General features: G+C 40.6%; 1 protein-coding gene across 3 annotated transcripts in view; it reads right to left on the reverse strand.

Moving 5' to 3' along the window:
• The window catches only part of SPTLC3 (serine palmitoyltransferase long chain base subunit 3), a 118,662-nt gene that overhangs the window by 28,308 nt on the left and 64,206 nt on the right, over nt 1–26,148 (reverse strand). For all 3 annotated transcript variants that reach the window (XM_034432385.3, XM_034432384.3, XM_087882293.1), the window contains exons 5-9: nt 19,286–19,410; nt 15,608–15,701; nt 11,196–11,301; nt 10,556–10,775; nt 7,679–7,805 (exon numbers count right to left, since the gene is read on the reverse strand). In XM_034432385.3, coding sequence (XP_034288276.2) covers nt 7,679–7,805; nt 10,556–10,775; nt 11,196–11,301; nt 15,608–15,701; nt 19,286–19,410 — 672 coding nt within the window. The remainder of the gene's footprint in view (nt 1–7,678; nt 7,806–10,555; nt 10,776–11,195; nt 11,302–15,607; nt 15,702–19,285; nt 19,411–26,148) is intronic.

The following is a 26,148-nucleotide window of genomic DNA, read 5'->3' on the forward strand; positions in this document are numbered from 1 at the left end:
CCTTAATTTTTAACTTGTTAGTCTTAATTGCACTTTTAACTGTTAAATTATGAGATTTGGATTAAATTTCTTTTTAACTTTTTCATTAGATGTTTTTTACTGTTGTGAGCCACCCTGAGTCCGGCTGGAGATAGGGCGGCATATAAATCTCATTAATAATAATAATTAATAATAACCTACCCATCATATCCAATCAAATATCCCTTCCCCTAAATATTGCCATTGTACGGGACCTAGAAATGTGGTGTTTCTGCGGCAGCCCCTGCCCTATGGAACACATGTCCCCTGTCAGGCCTCTCCTTCCCTAACCTTCCATAAAGATCTGAAGACCTGGATTTTATTCCCAAGCACTGGGATAAAATGAAGTGACTGTACATCAGAAGTTTGACTTTGATGCCAGGGTTTTGTTTTTAATGTGTTTAATTTTTATAGCTTTAATATGGCTTTTATGCCATTCTAACTTTTGATTGGGAGCTGCTCAGAGTTGGTTATAAGATATTCTAACTCTATCTATCTATCTATCATCTATCTATCTATCTTTCTATCTATCTATCTATCTATCTATCTATCTATCTATCTATCTATCTATCTATCTATCTATCTCTGTCTTTTAAATTAATAACACTGGGTGTGTGTCCTTTGATTCTTGTGCTCTGCAATAGCCAGATATTCTGCATAAATATGACCTCTTGCCTGCAATAAAGCAGATCTTCTAATCTTACTGATTCTATGAAGCTTCTGCAACTAGCCGTTAACTGGATGCAAAGTTAAACTTCTAGATAGACACATTTTTTGCCATATCTGGATAAAGCCTGGCACTTGGTGTGTGATGCAGTGAGGAGAATCAGGGAATGTAGCTCTTCCAAACCTGAGACAGATACAGAAAGAGACAATCCCATAACAACCCAACAGTCTGTCAAGTAAAAGTAATAAGCAAAAAACTTGCTCTCAAGATGATACACTATTGCATTTGGTAGGTGGGTGTTTATTGGCTCTGAGACTACGTTTTGCCTAAATGTTAAGAAATATATTGAGAACATGTGCTCTGCCTTGATAACATGCAGATTATATTTACAACAGAAAGCTTTTTATAAAAACTTGTTTGGCAGAACTCAAGTCTCCACTGTGCCAGAGATTAAATAAATGTCTGGTCTCACCATTAAACCGAAGATAGATTACCACCCTACCAAATATTGTTAATAGCAAATGAGAACAAGACCAATTCAAAAGTTTCTGAAAAAGACATCTAATACCTCTTTTCTTCATTATAAAGCAGTCACATTTAATAGAAGCTACGTCAACAAGAGTCAATTTAGTATAGTGATTAAAGCAGTAGTGAAATCCAAATTTTTTTACTACCGGTTCTGTGGACATGGCTTGGTGGGCGTGGCATCATTTGCTGGGCGTATTTTGAAGGATACTGCAAAATTTCCATTCCCACCCCATTCCAGGGGAAGGATATTGCAAAATCTCCATTCCCATCCCACTCTGGGGCCAGCCAGAGGTGGTATTTGTTGGTTCTCTGAACTACTCAAAATTTTTGCTACCGGTTCTTCGAATTACTCAAAATTTCCACTACCGGTTCTCCAGAACCTGTCAGAATCTGCTGGATTTCACCCCTGGATTAAAGGCATCAGGCTACAAACTAAAGATTGTGAGTTCTAATCCTGCCTTACGCAGAAAGCCAGTTGGGTGACTTTGAGCCATTCACTTGTCTCTCAGCCCTTAGAGAGAAAGCAATGGCCAATCATTTCCAAAATGTTGTCCAGAAAACAACAAGCAAAATACCTATTAACAAAAACTGCTCTACTCTGGCCTCCACCCATATGCAAAAGTTGAACTGATCCAACACAGGGGCTGTGCTCATCTCTGCACAATACTATGAAGTTTGCAGAACTCTTCATAAGCCGAGCTGAGCTGAAGTGATTAACTTCGAGAAGAAGCCCAAAGAAACACTGTAAATATGCCTTTGTAGCATTTCCTTTGAGACTGTGGCACAGGTGTTTTTCATTTGCCTCCCAGATCCTCAATATTCCCCTCAAGTTGAGACATTGTTGTGGCATCTCCCCATCACAACAAAATAAGAAAAGAGAACAATTTGAAATGTTGCTATTTTGATTTTCCACTGGCCAGTTGGAGGGTGAGCAGATATGCTTGTGGGTCAGGGCAAATGCAATTGTAAGAATTTGTCAGAAAAAGGTGATCTACAGCCTCACCCCATCCCATACTAGCTTTTTACATTTAGGAGTCTTATCCCCCATATGCCTGCAATGCTAACTAAGTAAGGGACTTTTTAGTAATGCAGCCACACCTTCTTCAAACAACAAAAAGGAACAGGTACATTCTAAACATTTCAAACATTCTTAGCATTTAAGCAAATAAAGATGCCGCTGCACAAAAAAAAATGTTACCATACAAATTACCGTATTTTCCGGCGTATAAGACGACTGGGCGTATAAGACGACCCCCTACTTTTCCTGTTAAAATATAGGGTTTGGGCTATACTCGCCGTATAAGACTATCCCTCTTCCAACGCACACCAAATAAAAATTAAAAAAACATCAACTGGCTCACCCACAATGTAAAAGCAGCTGTGCTAGACCCAAAATGGCCCCTGAAACAAGCAGGAACCTCACACAGCCCCAAAAAGCCCCAAAAAACAACTTTCACGCTTTACACACACACAACACAACACAACACAACACAACTGGCTCATCCACAATGTAAAAGTAGCTGTGCTAGACCCAAAATGGCCCCTGCAACAAGCAGGAACTTCACACAGCCACAAAAAGCCCAAAAACCCAACTTTCACACTTTACACACACAAAATTCCACATACAGCTTTGTGAGATTTTGTGTGTTTGTGTAGTTAGAGTGAAACACTACAGAAACACACTAAATCTCAGAAAGCTGCACAAATATTATTTTATTTTATTTTATTTTATTTTTATATGAAAGCTAAATTTAAAACTTCCTAAACTTTAAATGGCTAGGTCTAAAAAAGAACTTAAAAAAAACCCAATTAACTATTTTTTTTTAAAGATCCCAAAGGGGAAAAAAACTTATGTACCCAATAGAACAGGGGTCTCCAACCTTGGCAACTTTAAGACTTGTAGACTTCAACTCCCACAATTCCTTAGCCAGCTTTGTTTTGCTGGCTGAGGAATTCTGGGAGTTGAAGTCCACAACTCCCTGCCTGCTTGGTTGTAGGCAGGGAGTTGCTTGCTGATGGAATGGATTCAGGCAAGCGAAGCAAGGCAAGCAGCTAAGGCAGTGGTTCTCAACCTTCCTAATGCCGCGACCCTTTAATACAGTTCCTCATGTTGTGGTGACCCCCAACGATAAAGTTATTCCTAAAACCATCAAAAATATGTGTTTTCCGATGGTCTTAGGCTAGGGGTCCCCAACCTTTTGGACCTCAGGGACCACCAACTTCATAATTTTAAATTTCGCAGACCACTAATACAAATCCAGTGCCCCGCTTGCTGAAGCACCTGGACTCCCAGTACGGGATGGGGTCCTTCAGGCACTCTCCATCCTCTCTGTCTCTCTCTCTCTCTGTCTCCCACTCTTTCTCTCTCATTCTCTCTTTCTCTCTCTCTCATTTTCGCTTTCTCTCTCTCTCCCTCTCTTTCTTTCTCTCCCACTCTTTCTCATTCTCTCTTTCTCTCCCCCTCTCTCATTCTCTTTCTCTCTCCCCCTCTCTTTCTCATTCTTTCTTTCCCCCACTCTTTCCCTTTCTCTCCCCTCTTTCTCATTCTTTCTCTCTCTCTCCCACTCTTTCTCTCTCATTCTCTTTCTCCCCCCTTTCTCTCTCTCTTTCTCCCACTCTCTTTCTCTCCCCCCCACTCTCTCTCATTCTCTCTTTCTCTCTGTCCCCCTTTCTCTCCCCCCTTTCTCTTTCTCCCTCCCGCTCTTTCTCTTTCTCTCTCTCCCACTCTTTCTCTCTCATTCTCTTTCTCTCTCCCCCTCTTTCTCTCTCTCCCCACTCTCTCCCTCTCATTCTGATTCTCTCACTCTGATTCTCTTTCATTTTCTCTCCCTCTCTCTCATTCTCTCTCTGATTCTTTGGTTCTCTTTGATTCTGTCTCTTTCTCTGTCTCTCATTCTCTCTCTCTCACTCTCTCTCTCTGATTCTCTCTGTCTCTTTCTCTCATTCTCTTTCATTCTGTCTTTCTCTCTCTTTCATTCTTTGTCTCTTTCTCTCTCTCTCTTATTCTGATTCTCTCTTTCTCTCTCATTCTCTCTCTCTCTCATCTCATGGGCCAGCCAGTGTCTTGGGGCTGAGAGGAAGTCAAGCATCTCCCTGAGAGACTGAGGGCCGGAAGAAGTGTGGGAGCGAAGCACTACTTGAACTTGTGCGGCATGAGCATTCGCCTTGGTATATTTGCGCCAGCCGATGGCCAAGACAGCCCTCATCTGTCTGCTGAAAGTGCAGCATCAGGATTCTGCCTTGCTATATTTGCGGCGCAAGGCAGCCTTTGTTTCCTGCTGCTTGGGACTCAGAGCGGTAAATAGCGTCTGATCCGGAGAGCTGCTGGATTTTGCTCTCTAATCCGGATGCCAAATCGGCCCCCTGCAAACTCTCGTCTCTCGAGGAGCGCTCCCTGAAGCGGGGCTGGAAACTTTGGTTGGACTGCTTGAGAGGAGAGCTTGCAGGGGGGCGATCTGGTGTCTGCAATGGAGAGCGGCATCCGGCTTTTTCTCTCCGCTGTAAGAGCGCTGTAAGAACGGCAGCCCTCATCTCCTAATGTTTGGGACTCGGAGCGGTAAATGGTGACTGGTCCAGGGAGCAGCTGGATTTTGCAGTCCCAAGCATTAGGAGATGAGGGCTGCCAGCACCTGGGCTCCCGGGGTTTAAGCCTCTGGGCCAGCCCGTGCTGCTCCAGGATGTTCGCTTCGGGCTCCTTGGAATTGCTGCCGGGCGGTTCTTCCCGTTGGGGCGATGGTGGGTGGCTGCGATCAGCGTCGATCGCTGCGCACTCCCACCCTTTGCCTGCGAGCCCAGGTGCCGATCTTCTTGGACTGCGGGAGCCACGGCGGTGCTGGCCGGGCTGGGTCTGGTGCGGTGGGCGGAGATGAAGGAGCAGCCTCGGCGGCAGCAGCAGCAGCAATCACAACGGGAAAAGCCGTGGGGAAAGGAGGACGAGGAAGATCTGGCAAGGCGGTGCGAGCACTTCATGGCTCCTCCGGTGAGCGGATTGCGAGAGCTGCGCGACTGGGGCGGAGACATGCGAAGTCGCATGGAGCTTCTCATAATGGAGACTCAGAGCCAGGTGTGCAAGGCGCTGGCCCAGGTCGACCGCGCCGCCGCTTTCACCGTGGACTGCTGGGAAAGGAAGGAAGGTGACCCGAATTCCGGGGTAGAGTGGGGACGCGTTCCTTTCTCGTGGGCCGCGCACTGCCTGGCACCTCTTGTAGGTTGGAACTAATTCAGAGTACAGCTTCCCCTCAATGTTGCCGGCGCTCCCAAAGTGTCATCGGTCAGCGCCAGCAACTCAGATTCGGGTACCCGGCGTATAAGACGACCCCCGACTTTTGAGATGATTTTCCTGGGTTAAAAAGTCGTCTTATACGCCGGAAAATACGGTACCACTCGGGGTTGTAATGTGAATTAGAACCACTGCATTGTTCCAATGAGTATACAATAACAGCACAGATGTTATAGAAGAGCATTTTTGTCAAAAATAGTACTGAAATAAAAACCTGTATTTTACTTCTCAAGCTTGGGGAGAATCCTTTGATACTGGAAAAATCAGGACAATATTGCCCTCCATTGGCAAAAATGTTTATATACAAAACACTTAAACCAGTCAATTTTTACGATATCAATTGCAAACTAAATTAAATTTAGCCATGGAAATTATGTTTCCATGGCTTGGTGCCACTTTAGAAATGGTACAATAATTCTGCTCACAGCAGACACTGTGCTGAAGTAATATGTTACTTCTGTTCTATGCTGGCACCTCATACAACTGTCACTTAAATGTTATAATGGTTTCATGCAGATGTGGGAAGTAAAGCCTTGAGATATGCTACCATAGCAGGAATCTAGGACTAGACTCCTCCTCTCCCACTAACACCGACAGGAGCTGAACCTGGAGAAAGAAAGAACTAGTGTAATACTATGTGTCCCACCTCTAATTCCTAGAGCCAGTCCAGAAGTATACCATGGATTAATAGTATCAGAAGCCATTGAAAAGTCAAAGAGAGCTAGGATGGATGCTCTCCCCATTCCAGGGGTGAAATGCTCCCGGTTCGGACCGGATCGCCTGATCTGGTAGCGATGGAGGCGGGTGATTCGGAGAACCGGTAGCAAAAATCCCTCCCCCTCCCCCCCAGCTGAGCTGCACAATCATCAGAGGCTTTTTAAAAAAAAAAAAATTAAATGCATTTTTTCTACAACCTCTTTGGCAGAAAAAATGCTTTTAAAAGTAAAAAAAAAGCCTCTGACGATCCCAGCTAAGTTGCCTGATCGGCAGAGGCTTTTTTTCTTTTAAATGCCTCTGACAATCCCAGCTGAGTTGCCTGATTGACAGAGGCTTTTTTTCTTTTAAATGCCTCTGACGATCCAAGCTGAATTGCCTGATCGGCAGAGGCTTTTTTTCTTTTAAAAGCCTCTGACGATCCAAGCTGAGTTGCCTGATTGGCAGAGGCTTTTAAAAGAAAAAAAGCCTCTGCTGATCAGGCAACTCAGCTGGGATCGTCAGACCCTTTTGAAATTTTTTTACAACCTCTTCGCCGAAGAGGTTGTAGAAAAAATGGTTTTAAAAGAAAAAAAAATTGGCCATGCCCACCCAGTCACATTACCCCCCCCCACCAAGCCACACCCACAGAACCGGTAGTAACAAATTTTAGATTTCAAAGCTTTCCCAATACTATGTCCTTGTCTGAAGTCAGATTGAAATGGGTCCAATAACCTTCCTCCAGGGGTTTCTAGAGCTCTAAGGTGACCCCCCCACCCAAAACATCCTTCTCTAAAATGAGGGATTTGAAGGCAGCACAAAAAAATCAGGTTGAGGAAGGTGTATGAGAATCAGCAGGGTCTATGAATGGCTGTTGCAGTGTGAGTGTAGAGCGGATGGGGGAGAGTGCACAGATGAGAGACATATGCCCCAGCCCAGCAATCAATGACCTTCTCTGCTGACTTCCCCATTAACTCTCTAAAGATCCTGGCAGGAAAGATTACAAATGACAACCACATGATCGCGGGGTGCTGCAATCAGTCATAAGCACAAACCAGTTGCCAAGCATCCAGATCACGATCATGTGACTGTGAGGGCCCTGGAATGGTTGGAGCTCTAAAGACCAGTTGAAATCACCATTTGTTTAGTGCCATCATAACTTCAAATCATCACGAAATGAATAGTTGTAGATCAAGGACTATCTGTATATTTTAATGTAAATTAGATAACAAAAACATGGAATGAGCAGGGGACAAGGTAAAACATGAAACATCCTTCAAGGCAGAGCATGCACCATCTTCCAAGGAGAATTATGTGAGTTCAGATATATTGGTCTGAAAATTAACTTCTTGTTCATACTTGGAGTATAAAAAAAATACATTCATTCATTCATTCATTCATACCAAATATGTTTACAGTATATGCTATTATGATGACAATTTCATCTACAGTATTTTCAATACAGATAAGACCAGGTTAGTGAAATATCCTACCTTGTGTGGTCCCATCTAGTCCCATGATGCATTTCATTGCTCTTATAATTTGTTCTGCTATAGGAGGAGCCATAGATGTGGCATAAGTTGCACTATGTGAATGAATTCGTAGATAGTCTACTAATTCCTTAAATCAAAAAAGAACAATATTTCAGTGTGGTCATCAAAATCCCCCCTTTCTGCTAGAATAAAAATTGGCAAATTGGCAATTTTATCCTGTACATAAAATTGTAGAATGGCATGATTTAATTTATCACTAAATGGCAATTAAATTCTTGTCCCCTTATCATTGAAATTTTATACAAACATGTTTTTGGATATTTCCTCAATCAGCCTTAAAGCAAAACAGTCAAAATAAAGAAACAAATAAAGAAAAAAAAATCAGTATATGCAGTGGTGAAATCCAATTTTTTTTACTACCGGTTCTGTGGGCGTGGCTTGGTGGACTTGGCGTGGCTTGGTAGGCATGGCTTGGTGGGCGTGGCAGGAGAAGGATACTGCAAAAACTCCATTCCCATTCCACTCCACGGGAAGGATACTGCAAGATCCCCATTCCCTTCCCACTTCTGAGGGAAGGATATTGCAAAATCTCCATTCCCACCCCACTCTGTGACCAGCCAGAGGTGGTATTTGCCGGTTCTCCAAACTACTCAAAATTTCCGCTACCAGTTCTCCAGAACCTGTCAGAACCTGCTGGATTTCAACCCTGCGTACGTAGCAAGAAAAATGTATTTCCAAATTATCGTGAAAAAAAATAAAATGCCTTATTTTGATTTTATTCATATATAGTACATGCATCACATACCCAGAAGAATGAAATAGTGCTACTTTGCCAGAGCAACAATTTTCATGCTGCTTCTGATTCTAATATGAACGTTGTTATCGTTATCCTCTTTTTAAAAACTGCCTTTCTGTTTTGTACTTCATTGTGAACCATGTTGAAGGATGTGAGCTTTCCTCTTAAAAATTATTATCCGCTCTGGTGCCTTTATCTGATATAAATCTAAATTCATAAAATTAATGCATAAACTAAATATACTGCATAGAGTTTAATGTTTAAATATGGTATGCTATCCGTATCCAGCTTTCATATTCACTTCAAAACAATATAGGAATTGAAAATTCAGAATGCTAACCGTACTATTTATGTATAATAAGATTTTCATTTATGCTTAGCTGTATGTACTAATTTGGCAAGTTCAGCAGGTAAATTAAAAGAGGAGGTTGGTATGACTAATTAAACAGAGCCATTTTCCTAGTAAGTTTTAGGGCGCTGTATATGTTTGCATTTTCATGATTAAATTATCAAAGCATTTTGAAACTGCTTGAGAACAATATGCAAATAGTTGCTGTATTTTCAACTGACAATAATACAGTATCTGACAACTTTAAACTGTCAGCAATCTGCAGTGGACCAGTGGAATGAAATACTAACAGAGTTAACATACATAGAAGAAAGGTTTATTCTTACCATCCTTAGGAATTACTAACAATCTCTACATTCTATGGCATTTGAGCACTCCTAAACTATGTATCAGCCTTCAGAGGTGATTGAATTCTTAGCAGGTGTAACCAAATGGTGTCACAAATGGGGAGAAAATTTTAGTTGAGTAGTATGTGGAGAGACAGAGATTCCCCATCCCCAAAATAGGGAAAGAAGGAATTCCAAAATGGGAGTGCTGATTATGCTTCACAGCATATTACTTGGGATGGAATCTATGTTGGCCCAGATAAAGATCTTTAGAGTCAGAGCAGTAAGATATTAAAGGCTATGAATCAGGATTATTTTTTGCTTTGGACTATCCTCCATAGTCCACACCTACCCCCCAAAAAAGCTCAGAGTCCATACCTAGCCCCCAAAAAGCTTTGACCAGAAGAGCAAGATCATTTCAGACAATTTTCTAGAGAAAAATGACTCTTTTTCTCATTTAAAGATGAAAATGGATGCATGAAGCTTCACAGAGAATTACATTTGCTTTGACCTTTACTGATAGTGCTTGCTTAATGACGATTCCTTCAGTGATCTTTTGAACTGAAAACTGCTGAACTAGTATTTAGTAGTCCGAGGACTTATGTTAGTTACCCCCACTGTCATAACATCATGATTAGGATGCTTGGAACCCATCTCGCAATTGTGTTGCAGCATCTCATGATCATGTGATTGAATTTGTGACCTTCTTTGCCAGTTTTCTGCAAACAAAATCAATGGCGAAGCTGTCTAGGGATTGCAAGTGGTGACCACGTGATTTCCTCAGTTAACAACTCTTGATGATTTGCTTAACAACAACAACCAGAAGTGGCAGAATTTTCATCCCTAAGTGATGTAGTCATGTGACATCTTACATTTTTAACACTGATAGAAATTCCAGTCCCAATTCATGCAGTTAAGTAAAGACTACCTGCAATTTCCTTAAATTGGCAAAACTGAGCTACCCAAAATTGGCCATTTTGCTGTCAGCTTTTAGGAGTGCAATCTCAAGATGCTCGGAGAGTTTCAAAATGAAGCTGAAGGCTGCAAACCAGTGGTGGGTTGCCCCCGGTTCACACCAGTTCTATAGAACTGGTAGTAAAACCGGAGGGAGGCTCCGGCCAATGACCCCACTGTCATCAAAACACTTCAGCACATGTGCAGAAGCTTCTGCGCATAAGAGCATGCGGCCCCGCTACAAACCGGTAGTAAAAATAAGTAGAACCCACCCCTGCTGCAAACCCATCCCAGCTGAGAGGGAAACCTTGCAAAATTTGAAAATCAAGTTCAGATTACCGTTGTTTCCTGTCTCAATCCACAATTTGTGATATCAATTTTTTTAGGAGCCACTTATTGTTACATCCATAATGGTTTGGCTATTGTTGAATGCCAATGCTTGCTGCTGTTACCTTTCTGCCAGCTATATAACCTCCAGCTGCTCCAAAACTTTTCGTGAATGTTCCCATCAATACATCAATATCATTAGGATCCATTCCAAAGTATTCCACAACTCCTCTTCCTGTAGGACCAACAGCACCTATGCTGTGGGCTTCGTCCAAGTAGACATAGGCTTTATATTTTCTCTTTAAGGAAATAACTTCTGGCAAGCGTACAATAGAGCCTTCCATGCTAGAAGAAGAAGAAAGTTAATGAGAACTGAGTACATCTAATGCATGAAACTGTATGAATTGATCCATTATAATGCCAATATCATGTCAACTGTTCCCTATTCAAGTATTTTCCCAAAGCAAATAAAAATTCTAAAACAGAATCATATTTATTTATTTTTTATTTATTTATTTTTCATATTTGTATACTGCCCTACTCCCGAAGGACTCAGGGCGGTGAACAGCCATAATAAATACAAATACATATAGAAGTTAAAAACTATATATAAGCAGTAGAAGAAATAAATTAAGAAAAATCCAGTTTGAAGGGCATCATTTATGGCTTTTTGGTTACTGTGCTTAACGTATTCAAAATATTGGAGTATTTTATATGGATTTTCTAGAATTTGCATAGTCAGTTAAAATTATATATTTTACATACCTATAAATGCCCTCCACTAGAATAAGAATTTTTTTCCATGCTCTTCGGCTTCGAGGTTGTCCCTGTATTACTGCATCCTTCAAAAGCTTTTCTAAGCTCTGCATATCTAATTTTAAAAATACAAGATAATGTGAAATATTGTATCAAATTATATATAAAATTTCTACAAACTGCAAATCTATTTTATAACAAATTTAAAACAAGTGTGAGATGCTTAGAAAAACAAACCAAACTTCTGTATGAAACTTTAGTAACTTTAGTATATGGACTGAATATATTGTAACTTTAGTATATGGACTGAATCTAGTGAAATTCAAATAACAATGTTTTTACCATCTCTTTTAGGAAAAAACAGTCCATTAAACTTGACAGATATATTAATGTGATATGCTTTAGAGTTATTTATATCTTATCCGTGCTCAGTCATATAATCTATTAAGTTTCCTGATATAAGGCAAGATCCTTCAAATTAGTGTATAATATCAAGTTATTGATTAGAAATTGAAATATTTCAAAATATAAAACTGTTGGAGCTTGGAGGGACAAAGAAACTAAATAATGCAATAACAAATTTTAATTTGCATTCCATTTGCTTTTAAAAACTAACGGAGTTCCATTCACTGAATCTACACACCATTACTCTGATACAGGAAAAGGTCAAAAGCATCTCAGAATCTATGCCAGCAATTTAGTTTTGATGTTTGATGACATCAAAAGTACCATTCCTATCTTACACATTCCTCATCTCCACTACCAGAAAAAGCCTGATTGATACTAAGGCCATGAACAGTTTTTGAAAAAGTCTCTTTGCAATGTGTAGGAGCATATGCCAACATTTTTTTTTAAAAAAAATCCTGCTTTGAAAGCTGCAAAGCTAGAGCCCTAAGAGACCATGCACCAGCCTGTTCCCTCCCATTTGTATGCAAAGTTCAATTCCTATCAGACTAAACTCCTGGCTTTCCTTCTGATCCTAACTGGACAAGTAGGCTGTCACCTCATCCCAGCAGTGGAGGACCAATGTGAGCGTTTGGTGAAAACACTGGGACTTAAAATACTCAAACACTTAACTTCTACTGATTTCTTTTTAACAGAACCTAAGGGGCACAGTTGTCGTTTATGCATAAAAATATATATCTACATAGTTATCTATGTACATACTTCAGATGAATTCTGGTTACAAAATTGTTTTACATCAACACAGTTGTAAGAAGTGAGAACTTTACAGTTTTACTTGTTAAAACCCGTTTTAATTATCGGATGGTGTACCAAGCAATACATTTAAGCAAGTTGGGAAGAAGTTAGATCAGGTGAAAAATTATCTTTAAGCACTCATATTTTCACCATTCACACTCAAGAGATGTCAAGCTATTTCTCTTTATGTATTCAGGGCAAAGCAACCAAGACCAACTTTTCAAAATTTCTATTGTTAATAATTACCATTCAGCTTAAAGAGAATTCTCTGTATGCAAGATTTTTCCTGTCATCCTTAACATTGCAAAACCACTGATTTCCTTTCTTCTTTTTTTTAAAAACTGCTTTAGATTAAAAAAAAATATATGACAAGAACTAATACCTAGAATGAATAAAGAGGAAAAACGAATGAAAGCCCAAAGCCAAAACTGCAGGAAATCAAAATAAATAAAAAAATTTATAAATGACTTCCACATTTCTTTTACAGTTGTTATAAGTATAGATATAATTTAACTATTATTTATTTATTTATTTATTTATTTATTTATTTATTTATTTATTTATTTATTTATTTCCTGCCTTATTTGTAAAAATAATAAAGGCAGAATGCAAATAAACAAAATAAAAAAATAAAAAGTTAAATTATATCTATATTTATAACAAGTGTAAAAGAAAATTGGAAGTCACTTCTTCAATAACTGAAGCTGGCTAACCTACCTACTACTCCTTCCTTCTCCTATTTTCCCCACAACAACTACCTTGTGAGGTGAGTTGAACTGAGAGAAAGTGACTGGCCCAATGTCACCCAGTTGACTTTCATGATTAAAGGGGCACTTGAACTCATGGTCTCCTGCTTTCTAATCTGTGATTTAACAACTAGATCAAACTGGTTATTTTATGGTTACAGCAGTGTTTATATTTTCCTGTAATCTACCATTTTTATTCTAATTATCAAAACCATATATATATTTTCATACCCCCCCCCAAAAAAAGTCAATAATGGGTTTTCAATTATCATCCTCAGTAGTTTTAAACTGATCCCATTTGTAAAATCAAGGCAAAGAGGAAAATTAATTCTATTTTAAATGTTCTGGTCATAAGACTACAATATTTGATTACTCATGTTTGATTGGTTTTGCTGTGACTTGTGTTGTTTTTGGTTGAAACAAACAGTTTAGAAAAATATTCTGTCTATTGTTTCAATATTTCTCATTTTGAAGGGTTGAGTTCATGAATTATCATCAGAACTATTTGTCGCTTAATTTAAGTAGCATCCCTAAATTAGTTTATTGCAGTTCGGCAATACAGTACTGATCAATGTCATAGAAGTCACAAAAATAATATTGCAGAATAATAAAAATACGTATTCCGCGGCCACTATATATCGGTGAAAACATTGCTCACTTGAATCTTCAGATTTACAATTGAATGTTCAGTTCTAATTATGATTAATGCCAACATGTTCACCATAGACATGGTTGTCTATGAACCATGGGTTGGCTGGGAGCGCTGCCTTCAGGGCTGCTGTGAGTTTGTCCCGGCTGGGGTCTGTTTGTTGTCTGGTTTGACCCCTGGTAATGACTTGTGCAGCTGATTGTGAAGGATGGCATAGATGACTTCCTCCCTGCGGCTACCGAATTGGGGCTTTCTCGATAGGGCATCTGCTAATAGATTCTTTCCTGCTGGGATGTACTTCAGTTTGAATTTGAACCGTCTGAAGTATTGTGCCCAGCGGATTTGTTTAGGAGACAATTTCCTAGGGGTCTTTAGGGCTTTGAGGTTTTTGTGATCAGTCCAGACCTTGAAGGGCACTTTTCCCCCCTCTAGAAAGTGCCTCCAGGAGAGAAGGGGCCAATGGACTGCATACGCTTCTTTCTCCCAGATGGCCCACCTTCTTTCTGTGTCAGTTAGCTTTTTTGACACATAGGCACAGGAGCTGTCCCTGTGGGTCTTTTTGCATGAGTACTGCTGCTACGGCCACATCGCTGGCATCCGCTTGGATTATGAATTGCTGTTCTGAGTCCTGATCAGGGGTGAAATCCAGCAGGTTCTGACAGGTCCTGGAGAACTGGTAGCAGAAATTTTGAGCAGTTCGGAGAACCGGTAATGGAAATTTTGGGTAGTTTGGAGCAACGGCAAATACCACCTCTGGCTGGCCTCAGAGTGGGGAGGGAATGGAGTTTTTGCAATATCCTTCCCTCAGGAGTGGGGAGGGAATGGGGATTTTGCAGTATCCTTCCCCTGGAGTGGGGTGGGAATGGAGATTTTGCAGTATCCTTCCCCTGACATGCCCACCAAGCCACACCATGCCCACCAAGCCACGCCCACAGAACCAGTAGTAAAAAAATTTGGATTTCACCACTGGTCTGGATGTTGGAGGATTGGTTCCTCAGCGAACAGCTGACATAAGCATTTAAACGAAAATGGATTGTGATATAAACCTTTCTTGACTAGAAACTAACCAGCATCTTAAGGGTGAAAATACACAAAACCTTCACTAAGATTTTACAAAGGCAATTGTTTAATCAATTTTCCATCCAGTGAAGTGGTTTCTGTTGAACTAGGAAGGAGTTTTTGGTTTTAGTTCAATATTTACCAAATTTATAGTTAGGCTTATCAGACACTGTGCGGACCTCTGATAAGATAATAGGTGGGAAAAATGGTTAAAAGTAACAGCTGTATCTGAAATCATATCTCTAGCATTTGTTCAGATCTTGAACATAGTGGCCTAATTTGATTCCAGAGTTAAATCATAATCTAATGCTACAGAAATTTTAGCCTCAAGCCTTTTTTTTCTATATTAACTTTTTCCTTCTTAACTGTTGGTGTATTTTAAATTTCTTTAAGGAAAGACTAAGGACAATAAACATGAAATTAATTAGCATTTGGAGGCTCCCATGAAATGATGACAGGAAAGGATCCCTCTCTCAAATTTTAGAGACATCTCTAAGGTTAGTCTTTTGTATCTTTTCTCTATCAACATGAGAATAAAAAAAAATCTGCAATACAGACAAGATCAATTAGTCTTATACAAATGTAGTGTATGATACAAACAAGAATCAAATTTCATTGTGGTAACTTGAAGCCTCTTTCCATGAAAATCAAAAAGGGTTTTCTTGCATGTTAAAAGTGTGAACACATTATTTCCAAAGGAAAACAGTTACGGATATGAATTTCATTTTTTAAAATCAGTTAGTTAAAGCTGCCTCATTGATACTCACTGTTGTGTTTAAAGACTCTAATAGTAGCACCTGACAGCCTTGCACCAAGAACAAGTGAAGTATGGTTCAACTCATCACTTAAAATTAGACAACCCTGTGGAAATACATAGCAAAGAATTACAATCAACATCTAACTAATATATTACAATGAATTAAGCAAGCAAGCCAACAAGAATATTGTTTGCCTTATTTAACCTTGCTGTAATTATCACCAGCTATCAAAAATAGTAAATACAAACATAAGGAACGTAAGAAAAATACATTGCAGATGCCTCTTTCTCTCTCTCTCTCAAAAATGAATTAAAAGAAACCACACCTTAAAACATTATAATAAAATCAATACAGACTAATATTTATAGCTAACACATACCGTATTTTTCGGAGTATAAGACGCACCAGAGTATAAGACGGACCTACCTTTTTTGGTGAGGAAAAGAAGAAAAAGAAATCTCCCTCTGCCTCTGCACAATTTTGCCTCGTTGCAGCAAACAGCAAACAGCCTGCTTTACTTTCATTTTCATTTTCAGCATAGTTTGATTAGCACAAGGAAAAAAAAATCTGCTCCAGCAATTTACCTCTTTGCAGCAAGCAGCAGAGCCCTGCCCAAAACAGCTGAGAGCAAATCAGCTGAGTTGGGAGGCCAATCCAATCAACTTGTGCTAATTAAGCTGTGCTGAAGCTGAAAGGAGCTGTTTTTTCTTGCTGTTTGCTTGCAAGGAGGTACCTGCTGCGAGGCAGAGGCCAAAGGGTGGGGGCCAGTGGGTAGGCGGGGCTTCATTCGGTGTATAAGACGCACCTAAATTTTCACCCTCTTTTAGGGGGGAAAGAGGTGTGTTTTATACTCTGAAAAATACGGTATATGTGCGTGTATAATTTTATTCAGAATTTTGATTATTAATAAAATCTAATGCAAAGTAAACTTAAAAAGAATAGAAAGAAAGAGTAAGAAATATAAGGGCAAAGGGAAAAAAGAAAGAAAAGAATAAAGAAAGAGAAAAGAAATATATAAAAAAGTGATTTCTAACTTTCATCACTATACAAAAATTTAGTGACTCTTCACCCATTGCAAACAATTGTTTCTTCACCCTATCCCTTGTTTATAGACAAATACGTAAGACATCTTTTCAGTCCTAATGTATGTCAGCAAAAAATCCATAAGGATTGCCAGAAGCAATGACATCTCTTGTTTCAACCTTGATTAAAATAATAAAATATTCCTTCCTTTTACTTATAATAATCTTTAGTTGATGCAAATATTGTCCTAGGATTTGAGTTCTTTTAATTTCTTATTTGTCTCATCACACGGTGTTCTTCAAGGCTTTAACAAATCTCCTTTGAAAATCCAATAGGAAAAAATTGTCTAGATCACTCTCTAGGTTTATCATTTGTATTTCCCTTTTGAATGTTAAAACATTAGCCAATTTCTTTATAGATCTAGTGAAACATCCTTTTGCAAGATATTCTCTTCACCTGTCAGTTATAAATCCAGTCTTTGTCTTGTCAGATCAAATTTGTTCTAGATCTGTCATTTCTTCAATAACATATTTTTGACATATTCTGTGCATAGAAGCAGACATTATTATTGACATTGTTCATATTGTGGCTTCTAATTTCTGATTTTGTTCTTCAAAATACTCATTCAGCATTTTATAGGCTTGTATTCTTACGGTCCCAAAAATCTTTAGTCCCCTCTAGTGTCTAGTTTTTAAATCATGAAATTACTTATCTCTATTGTGTCTTTCAAAAACCAAAACAGATCTATGGATTTCCCATGAGAAGCTGTTAGTTCTTTATAATTAATTCCAAAATCCTATTTTAAAAGTTTCAATATTTCAAATTTATCAGGATCCTTAGCCCGTTTATAACTTTTTAAGAAGAAAATCTTCTTTAGCTTTTGGCTACTTATTTCAGAGTCTTTAAACTCTTATGATTAAAATTGTCTTTTGTTCAGGATAGAAGGCAAACTCACTCAATGTCTTCAAACTTGTCATTCTGAAAGTCTCCAAAAGTAGTTAATGAGCAATTTCCAAAAAAGATTAGCAAGTGAGATTAGCAAATGTAGGCACAGGTCATGGGGTTGCCAACATGATGGCTATTGCTGTCATCTCCCAGCATTCAAGCCAGTAAGATATAAGCTTATAGACTTGTTCTAAGAGTGGCTGTCTGAGACACAGGTAGGTTATCTCCCAACCTCTCTTTGTCCAGAGAGGTTCTGAAGAACTGGTCTACTCATCAGCTCTTCATTCTTCATGGCAGTCATCAGCTCCATTTTCATGGAGACATCTTCAATTCCCTCATTCCTCCCCTGGAAGCCAAGGTTTTTCAGATGGCATGTAGTTTAACTAATGACACATTTTGACATAGTATTGTAATATTTACTATTTTAGACATTGCTTTGGTAAAATTGGTAAATATGAAGGAGTGATTTAATTTGGTACCTGAAAAAGAGTTAATAGTAGAGAGGCCAGATTTTTTTCCCCCATTTAAATTAAAGTTGCTATCCAACTATGTTAATAATATGAGTTTTTTGGTCCATCTGCATTTTGATCACATGACCACAGGGATGCTGCAACGGTTAGAAGCGTGAAAATGGTCATAAGTCACTTTTTTTCAGTGCCGTTGTAACTTTCAACAGATACTAAATGAACTGTTCTAAGTCGAGGGCTATCTGTATTTGTTACAGGTCTGAGAAGAACTGAAGCTTCAAAATCAAAATCCTATGCTCATAAAAGAAATTGAAGAAAATAGATGAAATCTGCATTAATTAGTACTAATTTAGGAATTAGAACCTTCATTAATATTTCAGATTTCTTCTACTACTGTATAGTCATATTTTGGTCTGAAATGTATCAAGTATCTTTACCATGATCAATACTTATTAAAACTCATTTTTCCTTTTTTGGCTATATCCCTACATTTGGAATTTGTCAAGGCATTAAGAATGATGGATTGTTCTTGCAGAGGATTAGTAAAACAACAACAGCATAAGACTAAAAAAACCTCCTGATTTGCAGTCATGGAGTACTGAGAATGTACTATTTATCAACAGAAATTAGTCTTTATTGTTTTGGATAGAGATAAGAAAGAAGACTCAGCAAATGTAACTCTTGTTTTCATGGACAAGACAAAAACAGAGGCATCAACAGGTGGGGAATGAATGACAACGTGAATGTTTCAGTGTTATAATCCTTGCTTAGCCATTCTGATGAAATCATAGAATTGTGTGGATGCTTCTGAATGAATATTTTCTAATAGCCTGATTCCTGTATCATATAGATTCTCCATGAAAGCAAATAAACAGTTTGACAAAACTATTCTATATGTATAATTAAAATTCTTATAATGCACCAATGGTTTCATTTATGTTAAATACCAGAAACCCTCTCTTAAACACTGCCCAAATGAAATTAGTCTGCTGTTGTATAATTGTATTTAGTTCAGCAATATGTAAGTAGGAGAAAAAGTTCTTAGTGGTTATCCTAATATGTGCTCCTTCAATATAGCAGTGTCAGAAGCAAAACTTAATTATTAAATCAACTAAGTTTAATGCAAAATATGTGGAGAAGTACCACAGCTTGCCTTGCGTTCTAAAAGAAATGAAATAGCTTTCCACTGTACAGTACTTAAATTTCCTGGGCAACGATCAAAACAAACATATTTGGAAGGATGTTCACTTACCTTCCCTACTAATGCTGGAATATTCATAGAATTTGTAGCAAACCCCATACCAAATGCCAGAGCTGATTCAACACCAAGGAATTGTGCTACCGTATTTTCTAACTCCACATGTTTATCAAAGTTTCCTGTTATAAACAGCAAAAAGTATTTTAAAGGATCTTATTAGTATCATTCATGAACATCTAAGCTAAACTGTAATACAAACTTATTTACTTTCACATATGCAGAGAAGAGCAATAAAGATGATTAGGGGACTGGAGGCTAAAACATATAAAGAACGGTTGCAGGAACTGGGTATGTCTAGTTTAATGAAAAGAAGGACTAGGGGAGACATGATAGCAGTGTTCCAATTTCTCAGGGGCTGCCACAAAGAAGAGGGAATCAAGTTACTCTCCAAAGCACCTGAACGTAGGACAAGAAGCAATGGGTGTAACTAATCAAGGAGAGAAGCAATTTAGAATTAAGGAGAAATTTCCTGACAGTTAGAACAATTAATCAGTGGAACAACTTGCCTCCAGAAATTGTGAATGCTCCAACACTGGAAGTTTTAAAGAAGATGTTGGATAACCAGGTGTAGGGTTTCCTACAGGGGGTTGGACTAGAAGACCTCCAAGGTCCCTTCAAACTCTGTTATTCTATTCTATCAAATTTTGTCCCAACCATTCCCCATATCCTTTGATATTATCTCCATATTAGATTGGCCTATTTTACAAGAGGGTTGTTATATGAGTTAGATGAGGATATGTGAAATTTATTTCGAACATCATAACTCTTATGTCATAAAAATAATATGTATATGATGAAACATATCAACACTGACAATTTTAAAAATTATTCATTCTAAAATTTATAATTAAAAGTGCTATGTTTCTTATAGGGAAAATATGAATTGTATTACAATTAAAGCACCTGTATTCCAATCTTTATTTTAAGATAAATAGTAAAGTGATAAAAAGAAGTACAAACAAATCTGGAAATGCATTGAGGACTGAAGAGAAACGAACAACAAACATCCCCCACAAAAAGCAGAAGAGTGCAACAAAATGAAAATTCCACAGAAACAATACAGCCAATAATTTCATTGGATAATCTCAGCTATTATGCAGGTTTAAAATCCTTTGAGAAATAAAGAGTCTTTACTTGGGGTTGAACAAAGCATTAGTTCTAGCACTAAGGAAGCTTCCCTGGGGGATGAGCTTTCCATATTAGCTGAGAAAATCCTTTCTTCTGGGGAATAGTTGGACTTTTCATGAACAAGTACAAAAAAAAAAAATACATATTTTGTTTCTTAATGAAATTAAAAAATGCTAGCTTTTTTTCAATTTCCCCCTTTATTTTGCACATGTATATTGTAAGTATTAGAGATAATACAATATTATTTGTATTTATTTAGTTTTGCTTACCTCTTTTGATTTTTTCTATTGCAAAGCCAAACTATAGTTAGATAATCTGAAGTATCATAGCTTTTGAATGCTACCCCCAACATATTTTAAATTCTGAAAATATAGCAAATAATATAATCACTATATCTTCTTGTATCTATTCTGCTCCCCAAATAGGAAGGGGACGAAGTAGTTTTCACTTACTTCTTTATTCATGTCTGAAAAATAAGGGAACTTTCCTAAATGTCATATAAGAACATGTCAGGAGAAACTTTACAAAAATCTCCTCGGAGTAGAAGTTTCCACTAGAGAGTAGCCATGATCTTGAAGATATAGATTTGGATCTACGCTAATACATTTAATCTTCATGTTATGTAAAATGGATTTAGATCTAAACCTCCCTTGAAAGTTTCTCATTTTTGGATTATATTTTGCTTCTGTTCCCTCCTATTAAATTAGAAACCCTAATATATGCACTGAATAATCATGAGCTGCCCAAATAAATTCACCCATTCCATTTCCTTCAATTAGCAATAACTGAGAGATCACCAAAGTACTCTTCTGTAATAAAACCCAACATAACAAGCTAAAGATATTCTATCAACATACTTTGGAAAATGCCAACATGCAAGTCTTTATTTGTATGGCAATGGCTCACTATTTAAACTATAATGAGAATTGGTTCAACATTGCAGGCACCCAACCTGACCAACAAGGATTTGTAAAACTAGCCCTACTGCTTTGCACATTTCTAATTAAAATGGAACTTCTGTGGGTGGTAGGGTGAGGTGTTTGTGAATGTTCGTGACAAAGAGATTTTGGGTGGGAATGAAAAGCCCAGTTCAGTTTCATCAAATTTCCCTTTTAATGCAGAAGGATAATGCGAAGTTAAATATGGTTATGAACAGTTCTAATTCCCAAGGCTCACTGAAGCAGGATAAATGTACATACGTAGTAGAGTGAAGTAACCACAGTATGTCCCACTCATTCATGTGGATTAAATCAAGGAATTATATCTTAATTGAAGAATACAGGTAATGCTCAATTTATGACCACAATTGAGCTCTGAATTTATGTTGTTCAGTGAGAAATTTATTGAGCTTTGCCCCGTTTTACAACTTTTCTTGCTAGAATGGACGTTGGTCTTACCTGATACGTCTTTTCTCAACATGGGAAAAAACGTCAGTCAGGATGGGTATACGTCTCGTCTAGCCCAATGACCGAGCACCTTCCAAAGTCAAAGCTCCGCCCCTTCGAGGCTGCCCCAGTTCTTCGTCGAGGCGAAGCGACGGACTCGTGCTCCGTGTCCTCCTGAAACGATAAATAATTAATATCACCCCCCCACCACCACCGGAAGAAACCAAGGGTGGGACTGACTGACGTTTTTTCCCATGTTGAGAAAAGACGTATCAGGTAAGACCAACGTCCATTCTCCAACAAGGGGAAAAAACGTCAGTCAGGATGGGGACATACCAAAGCCAGATGTCACCAGGGAGGGAAGACACCGATCTTGAAACCTCAAGCAATATGGACCGACTGCAGAACTCTCCTGCCGAAAGCAGCATCAGAGGAGGCAAAGGAATCTACTTTGTAATGTCTCACGAAGGGACTGATAGACGTCCATGTGGCAGCTCTGCACACTTCTTCAAGGGAAGCCTGAGTCGCCCAGGCAGCAGATGTTGCGGCGCTCCTCATCGAATGAGCAGTGATGGGACGCGGAAGAGGAGAAGCAGACTGGTGGTAAGCCAAGGCAATTGCGGCCCTAATCCAACGGCCTACAGTTACACTTGAAACACGTTGACCCAGGGAGGCCGGGTGAAAGGCAACAAACAGAGCTTCCGTCTTCCTGTGAGGGGCAGTCCGAGCGATATAAATCTTCAACGCCCGGCGAACGTCCAGTGTGTGCCAAGCCCTCTCCAGCTGGTGGGAAGGATGAGGGCAAAAATCTGGAAGCACGATCTCCTGTGCTCTGTGAAAGGTGGAGTTTACTTTCGGTACAAAGGATGGGTCCAGCCGGAGCACCACCCTATTGGTATGGAAGGTACAAAGGTCCGCTCTCACAGATAAAGCTGCCAGCTCCGAAATTCTGCGGGAAGAAGTGATAGCCACCAGAAAGGCCACTTTCAGCGAAAGGAAACGCAGAGAGACTGACCGAAGTGGCTCGAAGGGAGGATACATAAGAGCTTTCAAGACCTTATTCAAGTTCCATGTTGGATACCGATGCACGGTCGGGGGACGCAGATTTGTCGCTCCCCGAAGGAAGGTAGTGATGACAGGATGACGAGAGATGGAATCCTTCGAACCGCAGGACAAGACGGAGGCCAGGGCTGCCACCTGTCGACGTAGTGTATTGGGCCGAAGTCCCTTGCGAAGACCTGATTGGAGAAACCTCAATACATGGATAATAGAAGCCGAAGTGGGCAAAACAGGAACCGATGAACACCACAAAACAAACGAACGCCAAGTGGCTTCATAAATTCGGATGGTCGACGGTCTGCGAGCCGCTTGGATCGTAGCTACAATTTCTGACGGAATCTTGGCCTCCGTTAGGAGGAGCCGCTCAACCGCCAGACGGTTAAGCGAAGCCATCCCGGGTTTGGATGAATGAGCGAGCCCTGAGACAAGACGACCTTGGAGACAGGGATCTGCCAAGGAGGAGCCACAGAAAGACCCATCAAGTCCGCGAACCAAGGGCGCATGTGCCAGAAGGGGGCCACCAGAAGTAGCTGCGCCCGTTCTTCGAGTAACTTCCGCAGAACCCGGGGAATCAATGGGAGGGGAGGGAAGGCATATAAAAGTCCCGAGGGCCATGGGCTGCGAAGGGCGTCCGTGGCTTCCGCCCGAAGATCCAGAAACCTGGTAAAATAACGGGGAAGACGGTGGTTGGTACCAGAGGCGAATAAATCTACCACCGGACAGCCAAATCTCGAGACGATGTCCTGGAAAAGCTCCTGAGATATAGACCACTCTCCTTGGTCCACCCGCACGCGGCTGAGAGAATCGGCCTGGACATTGTCGGAGCCGGAAATATAATCAGCCCGGATGGAAGCCAGGTGTTCCTCGGCCCATAAACCCAACGATAGAGCCTCGTCCATCAAAGAACGGGACCTAGTGCCTCCCAACTTATTTACATGGGCCTTAGCCGTGGTATTATCGGTTAGGACCAAAACATGCCTACCGGCCACTAAGTCCCGAAACCGCAACAGAGCGAGCCTGATGGCTCGTAATTCCAAGAAGTTAATACTAAGAAGAGATTCCTGAGCAGTCCACCGTCCCTGAACCATATGATGTTGCAGGTGAGCTCCCCAGCCAGAGAGGCTCGCATCCGTAGTGAGCTGAAGCCTCTGAGGTTCCCTAAAACAGGAACCCTTAGTCAAAGCCGGTGAAATCCACCACCGAAGAGAATGGAGAACAGGCTGCGGAATCCGGATAAGCCGAGAAGAAGACTCTTGGTTCGCCCGCTGAAAGGGAAGCAGGAGCCATTGGAGCTCCCTGCTATGCAAACGGGACCATGGAGTAATACCGAAGGTGGAAACCATCATTCCCAGGAGGCGGGAAAGAACCAGAACCTTAGCCGAGTCAGCCGCAAGGCATTGATGCACCAAGGAGCGGATATTGGACTGGCGCTCAGGAGAAAGACAAACGATCGAGGAGATGGTATTAATGGAAGCCCCTAAGTGAAGGATAGAAGTGGAGGGGAACAGATGGCTCTTGGACCAATTAATAGAAAACCCATGAGATTGAAGGGAAGACAAAACAAAGGACAAATCTAGTTGAGCCGCCTCCAGGGACGGAGACATAACTAATATGTCATCTAAATAAAATTGAAGGCGAACCGGGTGAGCTCTGATGAAACCAATTAATGCAGCCATAACTTTAGTAAATACCCTAGGGGCCGAAGACAGCCCGAAGGGAAGGGCCTTATACTGGAAATGTAAACCCCTGAAGGAAAAACGGAGAAAACGGCGATGAGAAGGTAAGATAGGGACATGTAGGTAAGCCTCTGTGAGGTCGATCGAGGAAAGAAAATCGGAGGGGCGAATTAACTCAAGAATAGAAGATAAGGAATGCATCTTGAACCGGCGGTATTTAATGTGCCGGTTCAATGCCTTTAAGTCCAAAATGGGACGCCAACCACCAGAGGATTTTTGGACAACAAAAAGACGGGAATAAAACCCGTGGCCCTGTTCCGAAGAAGGCACTGTCTCAATGGCCGAAATCTGCAATAGGTGGTCTATGGCCGCTGAAAGAATCTCTACCCTGGCTGGATCCCTGGGAACGGGGCAAGGAAGAAAACGGGAAGGAGGAGGGGAGGAAAACTCTAAAGCCAAACCAAGGGAAATGGTGTTAAGCACCCAGGAATCCCTAATGGAGGCCGCCCACTGATCACGGAATAAGGAGAGGCGACCTCCAATAGGAGAATGAAAAAACTCCTCACCTAGCTCTGCGAGACCAACGACCCCCCCTACCTCCTCGGAAGGACTTCCGAGGGAGAAATCTGGACCCTTGTCTGACCTGGGGATCCTGCTGTGGCCTGGCCGGAAAGGATCGTTGCCCCCGAGACTGAAAGGAAGAGGAACCAGATGATCGAAAGGGCTGAGACCGCGGGAATGAGAAACGGTGATCCAAGCGACGAGAGGCTGGAGGAAGAATCTTCCGTCGATCCCTGGTCTCAACCAGCAAGGGTTCCAAAGCAGCGCCAAATAGGGAACCACTGGCATAAGGCGCCGAGGCGAGTTGCCATTTGCTGCGTATGTCAGCCTGCCAATTTCTGAGCCACAAAAGTCGGCGAGATGTAACATTGGAGCCTAAGGCTCTGGCTGAAAAACGGGTGGAATTCAAAGTGGCATCCGCGGAATATTCCAAAGCAGCCGCAATTTTATTCAGATCTTGGTGGGACCGGGCGTCAGAAAGAGGAAGCCTGGCTTGCAGTTGTTTAAGCCAGAGCAAGGCCGCTCGGTTAAAGAATGATGCAGATGTTGATGCCCGTATGGACCAGGCAGTGGCTTGGTGCCCTTTCAGAAGGGTCTTCTCAGCTCGCTTATCCTCAGGTCTGAGGGAATCCTCAGGAGGACCCGCCGGATGTGAAGTATCGGTCAAGGCTACTATAGGTGAATCAACCTTCGGGATTTGTAAAATATCCGCCAACGGGGAAGCCGAATTATATAGCCATTTATCTAAGCCGTTAGGGCTAGGTCCTGCGCCAGGCAAGTTCCATTGTCGCTGAAGGACATCTGTAAAAAGCTTGGGAGCCGGAATGGTCTCCGGTTCGCTGGTGTGTTCCGTAAACATAGCAGCCGCAGGATCCGAAGTCGATGCAAGTGGAGATGACGAGGAAGGCGAGCCTAAACGGGTGACGGCAATGGCCTTAAATAGCAATGAACGGAAGAGGTGCGGTTTAAAAAGTCCCACAAACGCCGGTTGGTCGGGCGCTAAACCTTCATCGTCCGACCAGGGTAAGTCCTGACAATCATCCCCTTC

This window comes from Pantherophis guttatus, chromosome 1 (assembly GCF_059756535.1).
Source record: "Pantherophis guttatus breed Tessera chromosome 1, ASM5975653v1, whole genome shotgun sequence".
Classification (NCBI taxonomy): domain Eukaryota; kingdom Metazoa; phylum Chordata; class Lepidosauria; order Squamata; family Colubridae; genus Pantherophis; species Pantherophis guttatus.